The sequence below is a fragment of the Populus alba genome, chromosome 1 (genome assembly GCF_005239225.2).
Source record: "Populus alba chromosome 1, ASM523922v2, whole genome shotgun sequence".
Lineage (NCBI taxonomy): Eukaryota > Viridiplantae > Streptophyta > Magnoliopsida > Malpighiales > Salicaceae > Populus > Populus alba.
In genome coordinates, this window is record NC_133284.1 from 26,511,592 (window position 1) to 26,530,227 (window position 18,636).

At 31.1% G+C, this 18,636-nt stretch overlaps 2 protein-coding genes and 1 pseudogene across 2 annotated transcripts; 1 reads left to right on the forward strand and 2 right to left on the reverse strand.

Moving 5' to 3' along the window:
• The first annotated feature begins 5,828 nt into the window (after positions 1 to 5,828).
• LOC118045321 (O-fucosyltransferase 20) lies at positions 5,829 to 10,138 on the forward strand. The gene is made up of 6 exons (XM_035053919.2): positions 5,829 to 6,791; positions 7,324 to 7,492; positions 8,138 to 8,227; positions 8,516 to 8,799; positions 8,911 to 9,169; positions 9,351 to 10,138. The coding sequence occupies exons 1-6, from the start codon at positions 6,058 to 6,060 to the stop codon at positions 9,585 to 9,587; spliced, it is 1,773 nt and encodes a 590-aa protein (XP_034909810.1). The 5' UTR covers positions 5,829 to 6,057; the 3' UTR covers positions 9,588 to 10,138.
• Positions 10,139 to 10,181: 43 nt separating this feature from the next.
• LOC118045317 (lipoxygenase 2, chloroplastic-like) lies at positions 10,182 to 11,394 on the reverse strand (annotated as a pseudogene).
• Positions 11,395 to 13,596: 2,202 nt separating this feature from the next.
• Positions 13,597 to 17,264, reverse strand: LOC118045320 (S-adenosyl-L-methionine-dependent uroporphyrinogen III methyltransferase, chloroplastic). The gene is made up of 5 exons (XM_035053916.2): positions 16,470 to 17,264; positions 15,955 to 16,032; positions 15,784 to 15,853; positions 15,054 to 15,331; positions 13,597 to 14,268 (listed from the first exon to the last, which is right to left on the reverse strand). Exons 1-5 carry the CDS (start codon positions 17,013 to 17,015, stop codon positions 14,119 to 14,121), a joined length of 1,122 nt encoding a protein of 373 aa, XP_034909807.1. The 5' UTR covers positions 17,016 to 17,264; the 3' UTR covers positions 13,597 to 14,118.
• Between the last annotated feature and the right edge of the window lie 1,372 nt (positions 17,265 to 18,636).

Below are 18,636 nucleotides of genomic sequence, written 5' to 3' on the forward strand. Positions count from 1 at the left end.
ATGCCAAACATTCAATGACAAGCAACAAAAGTTGTATTAAAAAAAAAACTAAAGGATTTAGTCTTTTATTATACATCAAGACACGTATCATTATGATTTCGAATAATAAAATTGCTTTTTTGCTCTTCTTGAATAAAATTTGTTAATTGACTATAAGGGGTAATATGAATTTTTCAGTAAGATTTACCGGTAATTGATATATTGATAGAGAACAGATCAGTGTTCTCATATTTTTTAAAACATAATTAAATAATTTAATTACCTTTAAAAACAAGAAATATTAAACTGGCATATAAGGGGTTTTTTTTTAACTTTTTTTCAAAATAATATAATGACTCGATCACCTTTACAAGAAAAATTACTAAATTGATGTTCATAAGTTTTTTTTTTTTTTTTTGTATTTTTATCATAATGTTTTTTTGTTATAATCAAATTGATTGAAGCTAAATTTAATAATTTGATAGATATAAATATTATTAAAAAATAATACATTGTAAGCGTCAATGCATAGATTATGGCCACGTCATTCGAGTGGTATGTCAGCAAACAAACATTTAGTTTAGCGTCAACGACCTTTTCTTCTTCTTTTTTCCTTTCTTTTCTCTCTTCTCTTGATTTTCATATTTTACCATTTCAATTTTCAAAGTAGCCTTTTTATTTATTTTTCCTTCAGAATTGATCTTTGATTTTTTTATTACTATTATTGGATTTTTATTTATTTATTTCATCATTTAATTTTTTTCACATGTCAGAATTTGATCTTTATTTTTTTTTCTTGCTATTTGTTTTATTTAAGATAATTTTTAAAATTGAAGTTTTTTTTTCATGATTGCTTCATCCTTTAGTTTTTTTCCTATTAATTTGATTTTCATTTTTTTTATTGCTATTTTTTTTACTCTAGCTAATTTTTTTAATTAATTTTTATTTTATTTTATCATTCAATATTAAATTGGTTGGGAATTGAGCTCAATGATTGAATTCGGGTCTATGATTTCATGATTTGCTTGGGTTTACTTGGTTTCCCCTCTTTTTTTAATTGTTTTCGGTTTATCCTTCAACATTTATTTAATAAGAGATTAGGCTCCATAAATTTTTATTATTTGCTTTCAATAATATTTTTCATTGATTTTGAAAAAAAAAACTCGGGTTATCTCAGGTTTTTTTATTTGTTGTTCTTTGTTGAATTTAGTTTTTTTTTTAAAAAAAAAAATTATTTTTGAATTAAATTGAATTAATTGATTAAATATAAGCATGAAAAACTCACTTCATAATATCTTGTTTGGTTTGCCTTTTGTCATTGCTATTACGACTCGTGTTTCAATGTTATCGTGCAACTTTTCATAGTGGTGTTGGAAGCATCTCGTCGAACTTTATTTAGAGGTGAGGCGATGTCCACGACAGAGTGACAATAAGCTCTAACATGCCTTTTCTTTTCTTTTCCCGAGCATGATATTAATAGCTTATTTTTTATAATTAATTATAGCTAAAAAAAATTAATTTAATTTATTATAGTATTTTTAATCATATTATTAAATTAACTAGACTTATTTAACCCAGTGAAGTTAATAATTTGAGTCTTAATTTATTTTTATTTTTATAAAGCAATGTCATTATATAAACCTTTTTTAAGTTAAAAAATATTAATCTAGTACATAACCTATTGTGAAACACATATTTATATGAAGATTAAGGGGTATTTGGGAGTAAATAACCATTGTTTTTCAAAATATTTTTCGTTTAAAAATTTATAAAAATAATATTGTTTTTAATATTAACATGTTAAAAAAATTTCAAAACATAAAAAAAATTAATTTAAAATTTCAAAAGGAATTCAAAAAAATTCAAACAGTTTTTAAAACCTACTCTCAACTCCACCCTGTACCTAGGACTAAAGTAGTTTGAGGGAACCCCCGAAACCAGCAATGAATGAGAGGTCCCAATCTGACAAGTATAAGAGGTGCCAGCATGGACAGGGAAGAGGATGCCAGCTGTCAATTGAATAAAAAATAATTGGGCTAGAGAGGAGAACGTAATTTTTAATAGGGAAGTGGACATAACAAGACATTGCAAAAACATCACAGGCTGTAATAGTTGAGTGACGGCACGTCACGTGCTTGCTCACTTCAAAAAATGTTTATTGGTACAGCTGGCTTTTGCACAACAAGACACGGCCTCTACCACTACTCATTCTCGAGATGCAACACACTGTCCTTTCTCTCTCCTTTTTCCCAGCTTTTCAGTAATTGCATTTCAAATTTTAAACCTTACAAATTTATCCAATTTCTGGGTCACAGTTGTTAACTTATAGCATGTCAATATCTGCGGGGAAAAAAAACACGTTTTTTTATTTATTTTAAATTAATAATTTTTGATAAATTTTTAAATAAAAAATACTTTTAAAAATAATAATTATCACGATTCCAAACATTAACATAACCTATATTGGTGCAAACCATGTTTCTAAAAAAATTTAATTTTTTTATAAAAAAATTAATTTTTTTATATGTTTTGGATTGTTTTAACGTGCTAATCTTAAAAATAATTTTTAAAAAATAAAAAATGTATCATTTTGATATATTTTCACACGAAAAGTTATTTAAAAAATAATAGCAATCATATTATTATATTTTCACACACCCTTATCATAATATTAAAAAAAAACTTTATATTAATTGATCAATTCATATAAGTTTTTTTTAATTCTTTATATTTATCTAATCAGGATTAAAATTATTTATATTCATATATTTTTTATAATTTATTTAAATTTATCGAATTCTACATGAAGTCTTCAATAATCTTATAAAGTTCTTAATATTCAATGAAGGAGAGGCTTGGTCAGATGCCTATATCGGCATGAAATAGGGCCCACCGGGCCATGTGTTGATTAAAAAAAAAAAAAAAAAACAAAAAACAAACCAGAAACATGTAGTTGTTGGAAATTTTTGTATATTGGAAAAGTGGAATAAATTCTTGAACCAAGCCAACTAACAATAATTGGCATTTACCCTTCTAATTCTCTACTAGGAGGGACGACACAATTGGTCATGCTGATTTTATTCATATTTTGATTTTATTATGAGCAATTATGATTTGTTACCTAGGAGGAAATTATAAATATAAAGTTTTTTTTTTTTTTTTATGACTGAATCCAGTTTTTGTTTTTTTATTAATATAGGTGTTTGGACCAAGTTATTCATATTTCAACTAATCTCACGGATCCTGAAATTAACGATCATGTAAGCCTCTAGTAGTCATCATATTAATAATCATAAAGCACGAGCCTGAGATCACAGTGGTAATAAACTTCTTGATCCTAAACTCTTACTACTAACCCCACCTACTAGTAATTGCTCTAGTTGCAGAGAAGGCTAAATCAACACACATTGTCATAAGAAATTATTGGAGGGGTTCCAATGGATATGCTAATTGGGTTTAATTTTTTTATTTTATCATGAACAAATTTGATTTGTTACATTAGAAAATTTTTAAATATAATTTTTATTTTTGGTGTTTATTACCTAATCCAATATTTAGTGACTCTAATTTTTGAGGAGGTTAATCCATTACACATTGTTGTAAGAAATGATAGGATGGCCACAATTAGTCTCTCTCGAAATGACAATTATCACTACCTAAAGTACCTAACCATTAGTTTGCAATCTGCTGTTGTTATGATTTCTTCACCTAATCCTAAAGTGGATTGGATATTGCCGAAGTTTGGTTTCTATTATATATTTCCTTACTTGCTCTTAATAACTTCTGTTTTTTACCTAATCATAGAAAAAACAGTTTGATAAACAAATAATTTCTGCATTTTGAATTGTGCTCCCCCACATAATTTCATTTTAAACTTAAAACCTATTTGAAAATCTAGTTATAATAGCTTTTTAAAAATGTTTTTTGTGTCAAAATACATCAAAATAATATATATTTTTTTATTTTTAAATAAAAAAATAATTAACTTGGTATAATATAGTCAAATCAACATCCAAATTAAAGTCATCTGTTTTTTTTTTTTTCTTCTCAAAACCACATAATTTTAATTTTTTTTTAAAAAATAAAATCATAAAATAACACTGTTTTGATTTTATCCAAATCAATCCGTTAACTATAAAATTTATTACTAGACCTTAGACTGTACTATGTACCTTAACCTAAATTCAATAACTTCATAGTCACTACAAGCTATTCATTATCCTATATATATATATAAAACCATAAAAGAAATCCTAAAAAATCACAATACTCATCCATAGATTTTAACCAGCACACTGCATTATTAAACACATGTGCTCCGTGTCTCTAACTCACGTGAGATTTGTCAGTGGATGCTGGTCAAAGAAAGTTTGTTTGAAAATATATTAACTTCGTCATCTTAAAGCACGTGTAGGAAATTAAAAACTATTTTTGTGAAAGAAAAAATAGATTTTTTTTTTATCAATTACATAAAAAAAAACCACCATTTAAACTTAATTTCACATCCAAATCTATAAAAAAAATTATAGTACATGTATATTTGATAATGTATGGTAGGTAAGTTTTGCCCTGAAATACATATATGACTATCTATCCAATAAATAATATATATAATATATGAATAACATTTATCCAATAAATATTTATATAAATGATAATATTTGATAGTGTATTTGATAATGTATGGTAGTAACATTTATCCAATAAATATTTATATAAATAATTATTCAATATTAATTTAATACATAAATGTGCGAGTGTATATATTATTTTAGATCAACTAATAAATGTTACTTAATAATAGATACTAATATAAATACTCAAAATTTAATAGATAAATTATGAATATATAAATTTTTTATTTGTTTAGTAATAAACATGATATGATTATAGTATAAAAACGCTATTTATAGATATATTTTACCATCACTGATTGCATCTTTTTTTTTTTTTTTAAATAAATAAATCTAACTTGACTTTTAATGAAGATCTTTAACCCTAACCGACTTCTTGTTTTCTATAATCATCATTAAGCTTGAGTTTCAATATTAATATAACCTGTTTTTTTTTTTTTTTTAATTTCAAAAATATTTTTGAAAAAAATTATATATTTTTTATTTTTTTCTTTACTTTAAATTAATATTTTTTAGTATTTTCAGATTATTTTAATGTGTTGATATTAAAAATAATTTTTAAAAAATAAAATTTATTATTTTAATATATTTTAAAATAAAAAAAACATTTTAAAAAATAATTATAACCACACTCATAAAAAAATTACTGATTTATTTTACTGAAAACACCACTACAATATTAGAACTCATTGAGCTTGAAGATTCTTCAATATGTAGCAAACTGCAAATATTAATAGTTTATTTGTTTTGTTTTTAAAAATATTTTGATTTTTTTAAATTATTTTAATGTATTAATATAAAAAATAATTTTTAAAAATTAAAAATACTATTTTTTAATATATTTTCAATCAAAAAAACATTCTAAAAAATAATTATTACTACATTCTCGTATTGATACAAAATAAAAATAAGGTTAGATTGTAGTTTTTAACTTTTATTTTTTTAAAATTTAAATTATATTTTTTATTTGTTAATATTAAAAATAAAAAATATTATTATAATATATTTTAAATAAAAAATATTTTAAAAAACCACATTGTAACAGAAACCCAAGAACTAACAAACGTCATTATAACAAAATAAAAAAAGTTAATCAAAATAAATAATCCCTTAATCTTCAACTTAAAACATCATTAATCTTAACTAACGAAAATTAAACAAATTCTCACTTCTATATATATATATATATATATATATATAACAATTACTAGTACTATAAATGAACCTCCACGAAACCGTCCTCGACGCATTTTTCTTCTTCTTCCAATTCTGACAACTGCAACGCGTGGACAGACAGCCCTTTTTGCCCAGTCTTCACGTTCCCGCCGCCCCATTCTCTCTCTAAGACAGAGCATTTCTTCTCACTCTTCAACCATTTCTTTAGAAAAAGAGGGCTCTCTGCCTCTATCGTCATCAAGAGAAGCAAAATTTCAGTTATTCTTTAATGGCAAAGTCAAAGAATAATGCGAAGAAAGTTTCTTACATTTCAGTTCCATCACAAATTATCAATTCCTTATCTTCTTCTTCTTTGCAATCTCTGCTTCTTTCTCCAAAGAAACCATCACGAAACAGGTTTTTTGGGTTGAACTTGTATAGGAGTCCAAGATTTTGGTTCCTGGCTTTGTTTCTTTTTTGTTTTCTTGGTATGTTAAAGTTATCGTACAATCTTGACCCTTTAGTACCATTTTCTCCTTACCCTTGTGTGACTAGTCAGCCACTGCTGCAAGACTCTTTCTCTAAGAAGTTAACTACAAGATCACAGCTTGGTTTTGTTTCAAATGGTGAAAAGAATGATATAAAAGATCAAGAAGTTGGGTCCGTGGATGCTCGGGAGCTGAAATCTGAGGTGGGTTTTGGTTCAAATGAAGTAAAAGATGAGTCCTTGAAAGGTGTGGTTGATTTTCAGGGTGGAAATTCTGATGGGTTTGAAGAGGAGAGTGAGTTTTGGAAACAACCTGATGGGTTGGGTTATAAGCCTTGTTTAAAGTTTAGTAGGGAGTATAGCAGATGGAGTGAGCAGATTGTTAAGAATAGAAGAAAGTATTTGCTAGTTGTGGTTTCTGGTGGAATGAATCAGCAGAGGAATCAGATTGTGGATGCTGTGGTGATTGCAAGGATTCTTGGTGCTGCTTTGGTTGTTCCCATTTTGCAAGTCAATGTCATTTGGGGAGATGAAAGGTAAAAAACTAACGTGTTATAGAGCTTTTTTTTCATTAATTTTTTTTCTAGTTTTGCTGAACCTAATGGCTGCAGCTGCATTTATGCTTATTGATAAAAAGAAATACTGGCTTGAGTTTTTGGTGTTACTGTTATGTCATTTGTTTTGCAAAGGGAAGAATAACTGAGAAACAGAGCCTTTTCAGCTACATTTTTTGGAAACAAGGAAGTCCTTTTTTCATGTGTTTCGAATAGTTTTGAAAACAGAACTTTCCTGTGTCTTTAATATTGTTTTTAACAGGTTTGTGAGTTCACTTTACTTTAATGGATATTGTGTTTACTCAAAGCCAAATGGCTCCATGATGAGGAATTCTTGGCTTTTTAATTCTGTGTTTGTTTGTTTTTCCTCCAATTTATTATTTTCTCTCATTTTGACTGAATTCTGCAATTCCCATTTTGTATCATAGGTTATGCAAACTAAATTTGTTGTCTATAAATGCTTTTTGTTTGGTTAATTAACTTTTGTAATTTTGATTTTATATGTTGAGTGCAGTGAATTTTCTGATATATTTGATTTGGAGCACTTCAAGAGAGTTTTAGCAAATGATGTGAGAATAGTTTCGTCATTACCATCAACTCATATAACCACAAGGCCGGTGGTTGAGAGCCGAACTCCACTCCATGTCTCCCCTCAATGGATTCGTGCACGTTATCTTAAAAGGGTGAGAATTACTTCTCAGTATCTTTTGTCATCGAGCGATTACTTATCTTCTTTGTATTTGTTGTTGCTTTGCAATTTTCCTAAATTTGTTGTTTGGAGTAAAAGGATTTTTGTATTCGTTTGGTGTTCACTTTGGAATGCTGATTTGGTAAATGAGGGGAAAAACAGAGGAAAATTTAGGCAAATAAGATAAGGCTGGCAGCTGCTAGTTTGTAACTAGGCATAATGGCCCACAATTAGTTAAGGCATTATAGAGCATGTATGTCTGCTTTTTGCTTTTTGCCTTTTTCCTTGCTTTATTTGTATTTGGAGTATTGTGTTCTGGTTGTTGGGAGAGAATTCTATTAATTGATAATCAGGATTACAATAGTGACTTACCAAATGGCTGCAACTCTAGGAGGAGGCTTAAAAAAAATAGAAGAGGAGATTGGATGATTCTTTGCCTGTACATTTGATTCACTAGCTTCAAAGAGTGACCAATTCAAGGTGTAGCTGATTTTAATATCAAAACACATTCTCCTTTTGTCTCCCATGTTTAATGTATAATCACGGGAGTTGTCATTTCACATTTGATCAACATCATTGTGCTCCAGCAGATACCAATTTGCATAGTGGGTCTTACTAGGGGTTTCTTTTGGTTCTGCAGCTTAACAGGGAAGGTGTTTTACTTTTACGTGGTTTGGATTCAAGACTTTCTAAGGATCTTCCTTCCGATCTTCAGAAACTTCGATGCAAGGTATTGTCAGACATCTGGTATTTAGTTTTTATCATTAGATTCATGGTTTTCATGCTTTAGTTAACCAAAAAGCTTGATACTTGCCATGCATGATTCACTCAAAGTGCCTCTCCATCCAACCAAGTAAAAAAAAATGTATCTGGTTTTTAATTTTATTTTTTGAATCTGGCTCAAATAAGCAGTGACAATTGTGCCAAAAACAAAATCATTTTGTGAATTTAAATTCAGTCAAATGCTGTTATTCATTCAGATTCCCACTGTAGATGTTCTGATCTCGTATTTGTCCAGGTGGCATTTAATGCATTAAGGTTTGCACCACCAGTTTTGGAGCTTGGTAACAAGCTTGCAGAGAGGATGCGGAGCAAAGGACCCTATCTTGCTCTTCATCTACGGATGGAGTTGGATGTGTGGGTGAGGACTGGATGCCAACCTGGTTTGAGCCATGAATACGATGAGATTATCAATAATGAGAGGAAACAACGACCTGAACTCCTTACTGCAAGGTCAAACATGACCTATCATGAAAGAAAGCTTGCTGGTCTCTGCCCCTTGAATGCAATGGAGGTTGCAAGGTGAGAATTTAATCCTATGCAAGGTGTTGTGTGAGGATTGAGGCAACTTAATAGTTTCATCTATATGAACAATTTCTGAAGTTAAATTTTTGTTTCATGTTAATGTTTTAGGCTTCTTAAAGCTCTTGGAGCTCCAAAAAGTACAAGAATATACTGGGCAGGAGGGCAACCACTTGGTGGAAAAGAAGCTTTGCAACCATTAACCAGAGAATTTCCTCATTTCTACAACAAGGAAGATCTTGCTCTACCTGTTGAACTGAAGCCATTTGCAAATAGAGCTTCCTTGATGGCTGCCATTGATTATATAGTTTCAGAGAACAGTGAAGTTTTTATGCCATCTCATGGTGGAAACATGGGTCATGCAATCCAGGTACAGTCTAGCATCACTTTTTTCTCTCCCTTTCCCTCTTTTTTATTGATTGCAGAAGCAAGTATACATGCTACTGTAGCCGACTTTAGAAAATGATTCATTTGTCTAATTTTTGGATTTTTAGAATCTGAAATGCGTTTATGCTGCTATTTTGGAAACTTAAGTTTTGTTTTTGTTACAGGGACATAGGGCATATGCAGGACACAAGAAGTATATAACCCCAAACAAAAGGCACATGCTCCCTTATTTTCTAAATTCCTCTCTCCCTGGAGCTGAGTTCAACAGGATCATAAAAGAGTTGCATCGTGACTCCTTAGGACAACCAGAACTCAGGACTATCAAAGCTGGAAGAGATGTTACGAAATATCCGGTTCCTGAGTGTATGTGCAGTGATTCACATACTGGCTCCTCTTTGTGATTGCATCCAGCAGCTGTCAAAATGGCGCTCTTCGAATGCAAAAGATTTTTATGTATGTGCAGTGGCTCGCATACTCTTTCATGATCAAATCAGTGCCAACATGAAGATAAAATGCTACATGTAAATTTCTTGGGAAAAGTAAATTGATTGGCATGCCCCACGCTCTCAAGTCCTTTCGAGAGGCAAGTAAATCACGGTCCAGGCAATGATGGCTCTTTGGAGCTCCATATTTAATGGCACAGCTGGAGAAGGCAAGCTTTTGCGAGTAATCTCATTTATTTATTCATATGCTCTTATACTTGTGTGTTGTACATGGGAAGCAAGTTAAGCGTGTTGCCACAAAAATAGTAAACTATACAGTCATTTTTTTATATTCTTTATAGCTTATAGGCATAATGTTCAATTTCTCTTGAGGGTAGATCAATTACTTAATTCATTTTTTCTTCTAAATCTACGTAGTATAGGGTCCATACAATGTATATGTGCTATAATTCAATAACATATTTCCAGTGAAACATTATTAGATGGCAAGGGTTCATCTGTTTTTCTCATCCTGTTTCAATACATCTTTTATTTGTCTTCTAATGCTCCTCGTACTGTGTCTGGCTGGCCTGTACAAAGTCCCTGTTCTGATTAATTCCTTAACAGAATCTTGAAGTTCAGAATTTTGTGATTTCTTCAATATGGAGAAATGAGTTGGGACAATGATCAGTTTGGATTGTGGGTCAGAATACTGGACCTTGCAGTATTTGCTCTGGCATTTCGTGGTTGCCGATCAATGCCCCTTTGAATTGTGTGAGAACTGAGCTTTTGGATCCTCTAGTAAGATAGATAAACATACATGAGAAAGCTGTTTTTCTGCATCTAAATGACTAGAAAATGAATGAACCAAAATGGTTACGTATGAGGTTCCAAAATTTTGCTCAAAACATTTGTCCAATGACAGTCTATGGAACTGAAGCAAATTTCATATCTGGTCAGCTTCAAATTACTGAAATAATCTGAAACCTTTCTAAAGGACTCCAAGTGTTTAAAGCTTGTTTTTGAAGTTTCATGGGTTATGTTAAGAGTTAGAATTAATCAATTCATGTGATCAGTACAACGTTAATGGATTGAATATTATTCGGATTTCTTTATTTTTGGAGCTTATTTTCATCAGAATGGTCTGTGAACATGTACAGCTATAGCTCCATTTGCTCACCGATGTACTCCTCATCAGGTGAATGGCTAGATATAACATCCAAAACAATCATCACTTTCCTTGCTTGAATCTGTGATGGGAAGTATTTTAGCAAGGCAAATCCTGGTTTCATCAAGAAGAGCTTCAACTCCTCATCTGATGGCGCCACCTCGGTTGCCATGGGTTCAAGTTGGGGAAGCACCCACCAAACATGCACTGACCAAAGTTTACAGCTGCGTGATGGCCTGCAGTTGCCCAAATTATTGTACTTAAGACATGGAACAAGTCTTCGGGGTTTTCAGGACAGGCCACCGTGGTTCATCCTTGTCTTCATGGCCTTTAGTCCTAGCCTCGGTCCACCGTGATTCAGTTCCTTGTCGGACTCCACCATGCTTGTTTCTGGGTAGTAGAGGTCCACACAGTCGGAAACCCATTGCTTAATTGCATCCCGAAGGATAAGACCATCATTGGCGAATGGATGGTCTTTGATTGTCAGCTTCAGGCCATGCTTAGCTGTCGGATCCTCAACTACCATTCCCCTGATTACAACTCTATATCTTAATCTTAATCTTAATCAAATTTTAATCTTGATTTTTTTTCTCCAAAAAGTTAGGGTTTAACTCTCAATCTAGGCCATGCTCTAAATCAACCCAGGTTAGGTTTTACATCTATTATGGTATTATGATTTAGACCGAAATTAATTGGAGAGAAGAAGAGTGGTAGTACCTTGCTGGTAAAGAAAGTTCTGTTTTTAGGATTGTCACGTCTGGAGTGAGCCCATGCATTTCAAACTATATTAACGGGACCATTAGGAAACCCTTCAAGAACACAGCACCAACCTCTCAAATATATATAAACGATTTTCGTCCTTAGGTTTACACACTAATATTTATTTTTCCATATCATATTTAAATGCAAATTATTTTAGAAATACGTTTAGATATATCAATAAAAACATGTAAGATTTCAAATTAATTTTTAATATAATAAAAAAAATAAGACAATGTTGCGATTGATATAGTAAAATACCATTTCTTGTTAGTGTTTGCATAATAATTTTTCAAAACAAAATGTAAAATGTAAAGAAAAAATTGAAAAATTACAAAAACAAAATTTACAAAAAAATGAAGTGAATAAGTCAATAAAATTTTCACCATTATAGTATCCCGTTACTAGAAGAAAATTAGAGAAATTTACAATTATATGTCATTTCTACAGTAAAATAGCATTTCCTTTCAGTATCTAAGTATCTGTACTAGATCAGTGGCTTGCACCATGCCATGGGCCAGAACAAACTTTTTTTTAGTGCAAAAAATAAAATATTTATGCGACAGTAGCATTTTAAAGAAGTAAGAGAAACTCAAAAATTAGATTAAATCTCGGTTAATTTGATAATATGATAAAAAAATAAAAAAAATATTGGTCAGGTCAAGCTTGTTTAACACACAAAACCCATGACCTGATACATGAGATAACCTTGAAATTAAAAAAAATCAATTGTAAAAAAGAACATGAAAAAAAATATAAGCGAACTTGGTTCAATCTTTCAAACTCGTAACCCTGAAAAGATAGTAAAACCAAAATAAATTAAATGATGAGGGATGAAATAAAAAAAGAAAGTGAAATGTAAAACAAAACAAATAATAATTAAAAAAATAAAGACTAAATCTGACATAAAATAAAACAAACTAAAATATTAAGGAATGCAATTAAAAAAAAAATCAATTAAGAGCATGATATACAATATTGAGGGATGTAATTAAAAAGATAATTTAATTAAGAGAATGATTTAAAAAAAATTTCATGATCAAAAGAATGATGACTAAATTTAAAAGATAAAAAAATAAAATAAAGGTTAAATTGAAAGAAAATTATAATTTTATAGGTTATTTTTTTAAATAAAAATCAAATCTAAATAAATAAATAAATTAAAAGTTGTTTTAAAAACATGTAAGGAAAGGCTCTAAAACTGAGAAAAAAGAAAAAAAAAAGAACGGACATTAAAAAAAAAAACCCAACATTTTTCTGGCAGAAGTGCCGCCTATTATTAATGGAGGCAATGTCATGAGGAATAAAATGCCATCATGGAAGCTAGATTTTAGTTGCATAATGACATTGTGTGAGTGTCCATGTGACTGTCACGTGCAATTGACTTTTTTTAAAATTAATTAATATTTTATATATACTTAAATATTAAATTACTCCTGATTAAACTTTATAATCACAAAAAAAAAAAAAAGACAAATGAAAAAAACATGAAAACCTCTTGACAAAGACAATTTTAATTCAACCACACTGGTAATTCTACAGTGCATTTGAAATGAAAAAAAATAAAAAATATCCTTGCCGGCAGCACATGTTTTTTTTTTTTTTTTCCTAGGGATATATTCATCATTTTAATATCCTCAAAAAAAAAAAAAAAACACTTTTTACCTCGGTTTCCAAGGTTATTTTTTTTTTAATGATAAAATTATAATTTTACTATTCAAGCCAGAAACAATGAAAAAGCTAAAGTGAGTATTCTACCCTTTTAGTTTCTCTTAATAATATAATAATATAAGTTGTCTCTTTGAATTCCCGAATCCCATGCAAGACTACTCCGTTGAAGAGCAAGGAAACCATGCCACATTCTTCACTCTGGTAACTATTGTGACCGATCTTAATTGACCTGCATGTACATCTTAATAATCTTTCTAGCCATGGAGAAGGTAGAGAGACTATTTCCCAAGGAGAATCACGAGTGCAATCGAATGCCATGACTGATCAAAGTTGGAATTGCAAAGCATCCAATTAAGTAGCCACCATTGTCCCTTCTCTTAGAAAGGAAGATTTGAAGATAGCGAACAAGAACCAATTCATAGAAAGAATTTACTCTACATGGTCACTAATTCATCCAAAGAAATACAGCATCGGAGCTTTGATTACTTGTATTAGAAAATCAAAGCTTGTGTTGCAAAATTTGTTAATCAACATGATGGCGGATCATGGATTGCGTTCCCATCAGATCAATCAAATTACAATGAAGGTAAGAGTCCAAAAAAGCTTTGCTCTGTCGAGATGCATCATCATGTGAGCGAACGATCTGAGAGATTTTCATCACATCCATGCATCATGATGCTCTGCTCTGAATTTGAAACCAAGCTGGTCAGACAAAGCACAGTACAAGAACCTTTAGAACATTCATCCTGCTTCTTATGAATCAAAACCATCAAAAGAAGCAACCGATTCAGAAGCGGTTTCAAATACAGCTGAAACTCCATCGCATGGATTAAATTGATTGAATTAATTCTCTGAATTGCCAAAAATTTCCTTGGACAGCATTCCATCGCCATCCATGCAATGCAAACACTTTTACACGACTTCCATCAAACAGGATGCTTCTTTAGAAGGAAGTGGCCACAATGGTGAAAGTGCAACCACCTTCCCAATGATTATCAGTGTTGGTGAAACTAACTCTTCCCGCGCAACTTTATCAGCAAGATCATTTAATTCTGCAAAAACCTGTGTGATGATTTTGAACGGCTATTGTCAGTTCATAGCAACATCATCACTTCAAACAGGCAAACTTCTAGTGCATAAGCTTTTTAGTTTATCTTAAAATGTCACCTCTTAATTTTAAGGATTGGAAGTAAAACAGATATGAAATGGAAACAAGCCTCCACAATAACGACAGTAATTTGTGAAGAGATACAATTACTCGGTATCAGCTGTAAGCCTTAAGCCTAACCTAAAACTTTACACAAGGAAGAAACATCAAAACTAATTCATTTCTGTTCTACTCTTTCCTGCATAGAATTTCTGTGAATGTAAATGAGGTGAACCCTACAACGCAAAACACTTTAAATGGATTCTCCCATTTTTGGCACGCATCTAGTACACATCCTAAAAACTTAAATAAACATTTTATTTTAGGTGAATCCTTTCATTTTCAGAATGAAAGGAATTTGCCTAAATTTGAAAAAAACAAAAATATCATTGTTTAACCATTTCACAAATTTTGCTATCAATAGTGTGCCAAGGTAGAATTATTTCCATGCAAATATTTCTAGAAAATCACTGTTTTCCCTAATATTAACTAAATAATTTATACCTATGCCTCACATATTCCTTTGTTGATGCAACTACATTTCTCAATATGAAAAGTTTTAAAAGGTGAACCATAGCACACCTCAAAATACATAAAGCACTTATTTAATAACCTCATAGAGTAAAACCATATTGATATTTCAATTCTATTTATAATTTCCAGTGAGGTGCTTGCCATATATGATAATAATCATACTCACCATGCGCTGCTGGGGTGTGGTCCCTCGCTCTACTGCAGCAGCTGGAGTATTTGCTGGCAGACCATGTTGCATCAACTTCAATGCAAGGGCGGGAAGAGTTGACAGGCCCATATACACAACCAAGGTTGAATCAGGGTCAGCTGAACTTTCTGCTACAAACAAGGGATCTGTTCCTCCGTTCCTTGAATGACCGGTTAGAAATCTAACACTATTTGCAACTCCCCGATGAGTCAAAGGAATCCCAAGCTCTGCTGCTATCCCTGAAGCAGAAGTAATACCTGCACAGCAATGAGCAGAGAAATCACAATGCCATCCATGCTATGAGCTTGTTTCACTTCCCAAACCAGAAAAGCATCAGGGTTGAAAAAAGAAAGAAAGTAAGTTGGCCTACTGAAGTGGAGCAGTAATGCAAAACTAATTAAAAAGGTGTGGTAGCAGAAAAGGAATACAAAAACCTGCAACACCCTGATCTAGTTATGGCATGCCTAGTTTTTCCACGTAAGGGGTTGAGTGTTCAAAGCCAGAAAAAACGTAGTATTATTCAGACCAGAATTAATTGAAAGATGAATGTTAAACTATATGCATTCAATTTCTTCAAACGATGTAATTCCAAATTTCTATCATGACTCTTGGAGATGGCTGTCATCTTCCACATTCTGAGACAACCAGATGCCCTCCCGTTGTGAGTCTATACTTGGTAATAGGATAAAGGAGATGTGCAGAAACATACCTGGGATAACTTTAACTTGGATTCCCTGCTGTTGCAAAAAATCCATCTCTTCTCCACCCCTCCCAAATACCTTTGAAACACAATGATATATGTCACCTAAAGCTTGACTATAAAGCTCATTACATTGCAATCACTGGCTAAATCTAGCAGCATCTTAAATCAGAAACTTACCAGTGGATCACCTCCTTTAAGTCTCACAACAGTAGCTCCTGCTTCAGCAAAACTTAAAAGCAACTCATGTATTTCCTCCTGAAAAAAAAAACCTTAAAAAATGACTCCTTGGATCTCATTTCATTAAAAACCCAATTCAAGAAACTCTATAATCAGTATACTACCCCCCAAAACCATGCAAACCAACAAGCAATTCTATACTTAAATGGTTAACCAAGCATATAAATCCTGCTAAAAACCAAAAGAATCCTATACACCAATTAACAAAAGAATTCAAAATCTTCAAATATATAGGACTTGAAATTGACCCACAATCCTATACACCTATTTTGAAGTTCAAGCTAAATTCAAAAGGTTTAAAAACCCAATTCCCCTAAACGAAACCCAAATACCCAATTCTCAAACATCATACAAAATTGAATTTGAACAGATAACTAAAAGCCTCAGAACCCCAATCCAATAAAAAAAATCTTGTCGAAAAACGAAGAGAAAAGGAGCCATCTTTTCTTGCTTACCTGAGTTCTGCTATGGTACCCAGCAGTCTTGCCAACATAAAGCAATCTAGCATCAGGACCAACCAACTCCAAAACATCATTAGAAACCAACCTATCATACAACAGAATATCAGCTTTCTGTACCACTTTCACAGCCTTCAATGTCAACAACTCAGGATCTCCTGGTCCGGTCCCCACCAAAAACACATTCCCAGGCCCACATTTCTCCCCATCACCATCATTACCACAACAACTCTCTCTCTTTTTTTTAAGCACTTCAAGCAACTTCTTCAACTCAGGTAGCTGCAAAGCTATGTCATCTTCCCTTATAGACTCTGACTCAGATGACAAAGAGCATGAGGACGATTGATACTGACTTAACTCCACCTGGTTCTGGTAAAGCCACCGGTCCCTTTGGTATCTCTCAATTGAATGTTTCTCTGTAAAAGGCGAGCTCTTGTAGTGTAATGAACAAATGGGGTTTGTAATCAAAGAAGTAACCTTGTTATAATTCTGAGCTGACACAGAAAAAGATGAGAAAGCTTGGAGCTTGTACACAAGAGCCATGTTTATCAGTCAATCTCTATGATTCTGAATCAAAGAGAACTCAGCAGTAAGGGAGAGAGAGAGAGAGGCTATTGTTTTGGAGTTAATAGAGACCATTTAAGTGTATATATGCATCGAGAGATCGAGAGAGAGAGTTGTTTTGGAGTTAATAGAGACCATTTAAGTGTATATATGCATCGAGGGAGGGGGAGAGAGAGAAATTGGGTTTGAGGAGGAGTTGTGTTTGTGTTTTGGTACTTTGGTAGGCTTGGGAAGGCAAACTGGCCTTTTGGCCTAAGAGAGAGACATGTTTTTCTGCTGGGCAAAGCTTCAAAGATATCCCTTAATTATTGGGCTAGAATCAATTTTAACCTCAAACAAATATTTTTACCAATTTTATTCCTCCTTGATTTTGATTTCTCAATTGGGGTTCCTATTAGAATTCATTGGTACAATATTTTATGTCATTTTTTAAGAAAAAAAAGTATAATTTAACGTATTCATGATCAATTTGGGATCGAAGAACTTGAATTGAGAATTTTTATGAGACAGAGGATAAAATTGATAAAAGATTTGTTTAGAGACAAAATTAGAACTAAATATATAGTTAGAGAATATTTTTGAGGATTGTTCTGTGCTTTTTGTTTTTCCTTTTTTAGAGAACTGGAGACTAGAGAGAGAAGGTCTAAAGTTGTGTGCTTTTGGACTTTTGAAAGGACAGGTCAGGTTCTTGTTTCTTTCTATGATCCAAAACCTTTGTATTTATTAGCATGTGGAGTTCCATCAAAACAGAATTTGAAAAGAGGTTAGAGGGCCTGGGTTTAAAGCAATTCGAAACTGAATTTGAAAAGCCCAACTTATTCCAACTAGCATTAGTACTACCCATTTATATTTTATCACGGGTTATAAATTTATTTTTAAAAAATTACTAGGTATGAAGATTTTTTTTATGTGTTTTTTTTACATAAAAAAAATTAAAATGTCAGTTGAAAAATTTATGAAAAAAAATCAAGATATTCCATAACTTAAAATGAGACATGCATCTGATTGTATTTATGAATATTATTTATTTAAATAAATAAAAAATAAATCTATACCTTAAAAATTCCATGACTTCAAAGATAAACACAAATAAAACTAATTTAACAAACTTACATCATAAAAATTATTATGCTAGGCCAAACACATCAGCAAAATAATTCTAAAATAAATATTTTTTATTTTAAAAAATAAACTTCATTTGTATAAAAAAATATAGATGAATTAGAATAATATCTTGAAAGATGAAATAGAAATAGAATAACTAAAAAAAATTATTTTAAAAAAAGACACGGAAAAATTGTGAACTAGATGAAAAAAACTTAAAGATAATCACAAAACCACAATTAAAAAAACTAATACGGAATAATAAAACTATACAAAGCTGAATTCCTAACAAATCAAACGTCGAAAAATGAAAGTAGAAAAAAAAATTAATTACACAAAAGGATAGAAAAAAATAAAGGTGAGAAAAAAACATTAATTAGAGGGATACAAATTTTCAATTTGAGGATTTAATTGAAGTGAAAAATAGCTTTAATAAAATGAAAAATAAATAAAAAAATGAGTGTCAAACTAAAATAATAATAATAATAATAATAAT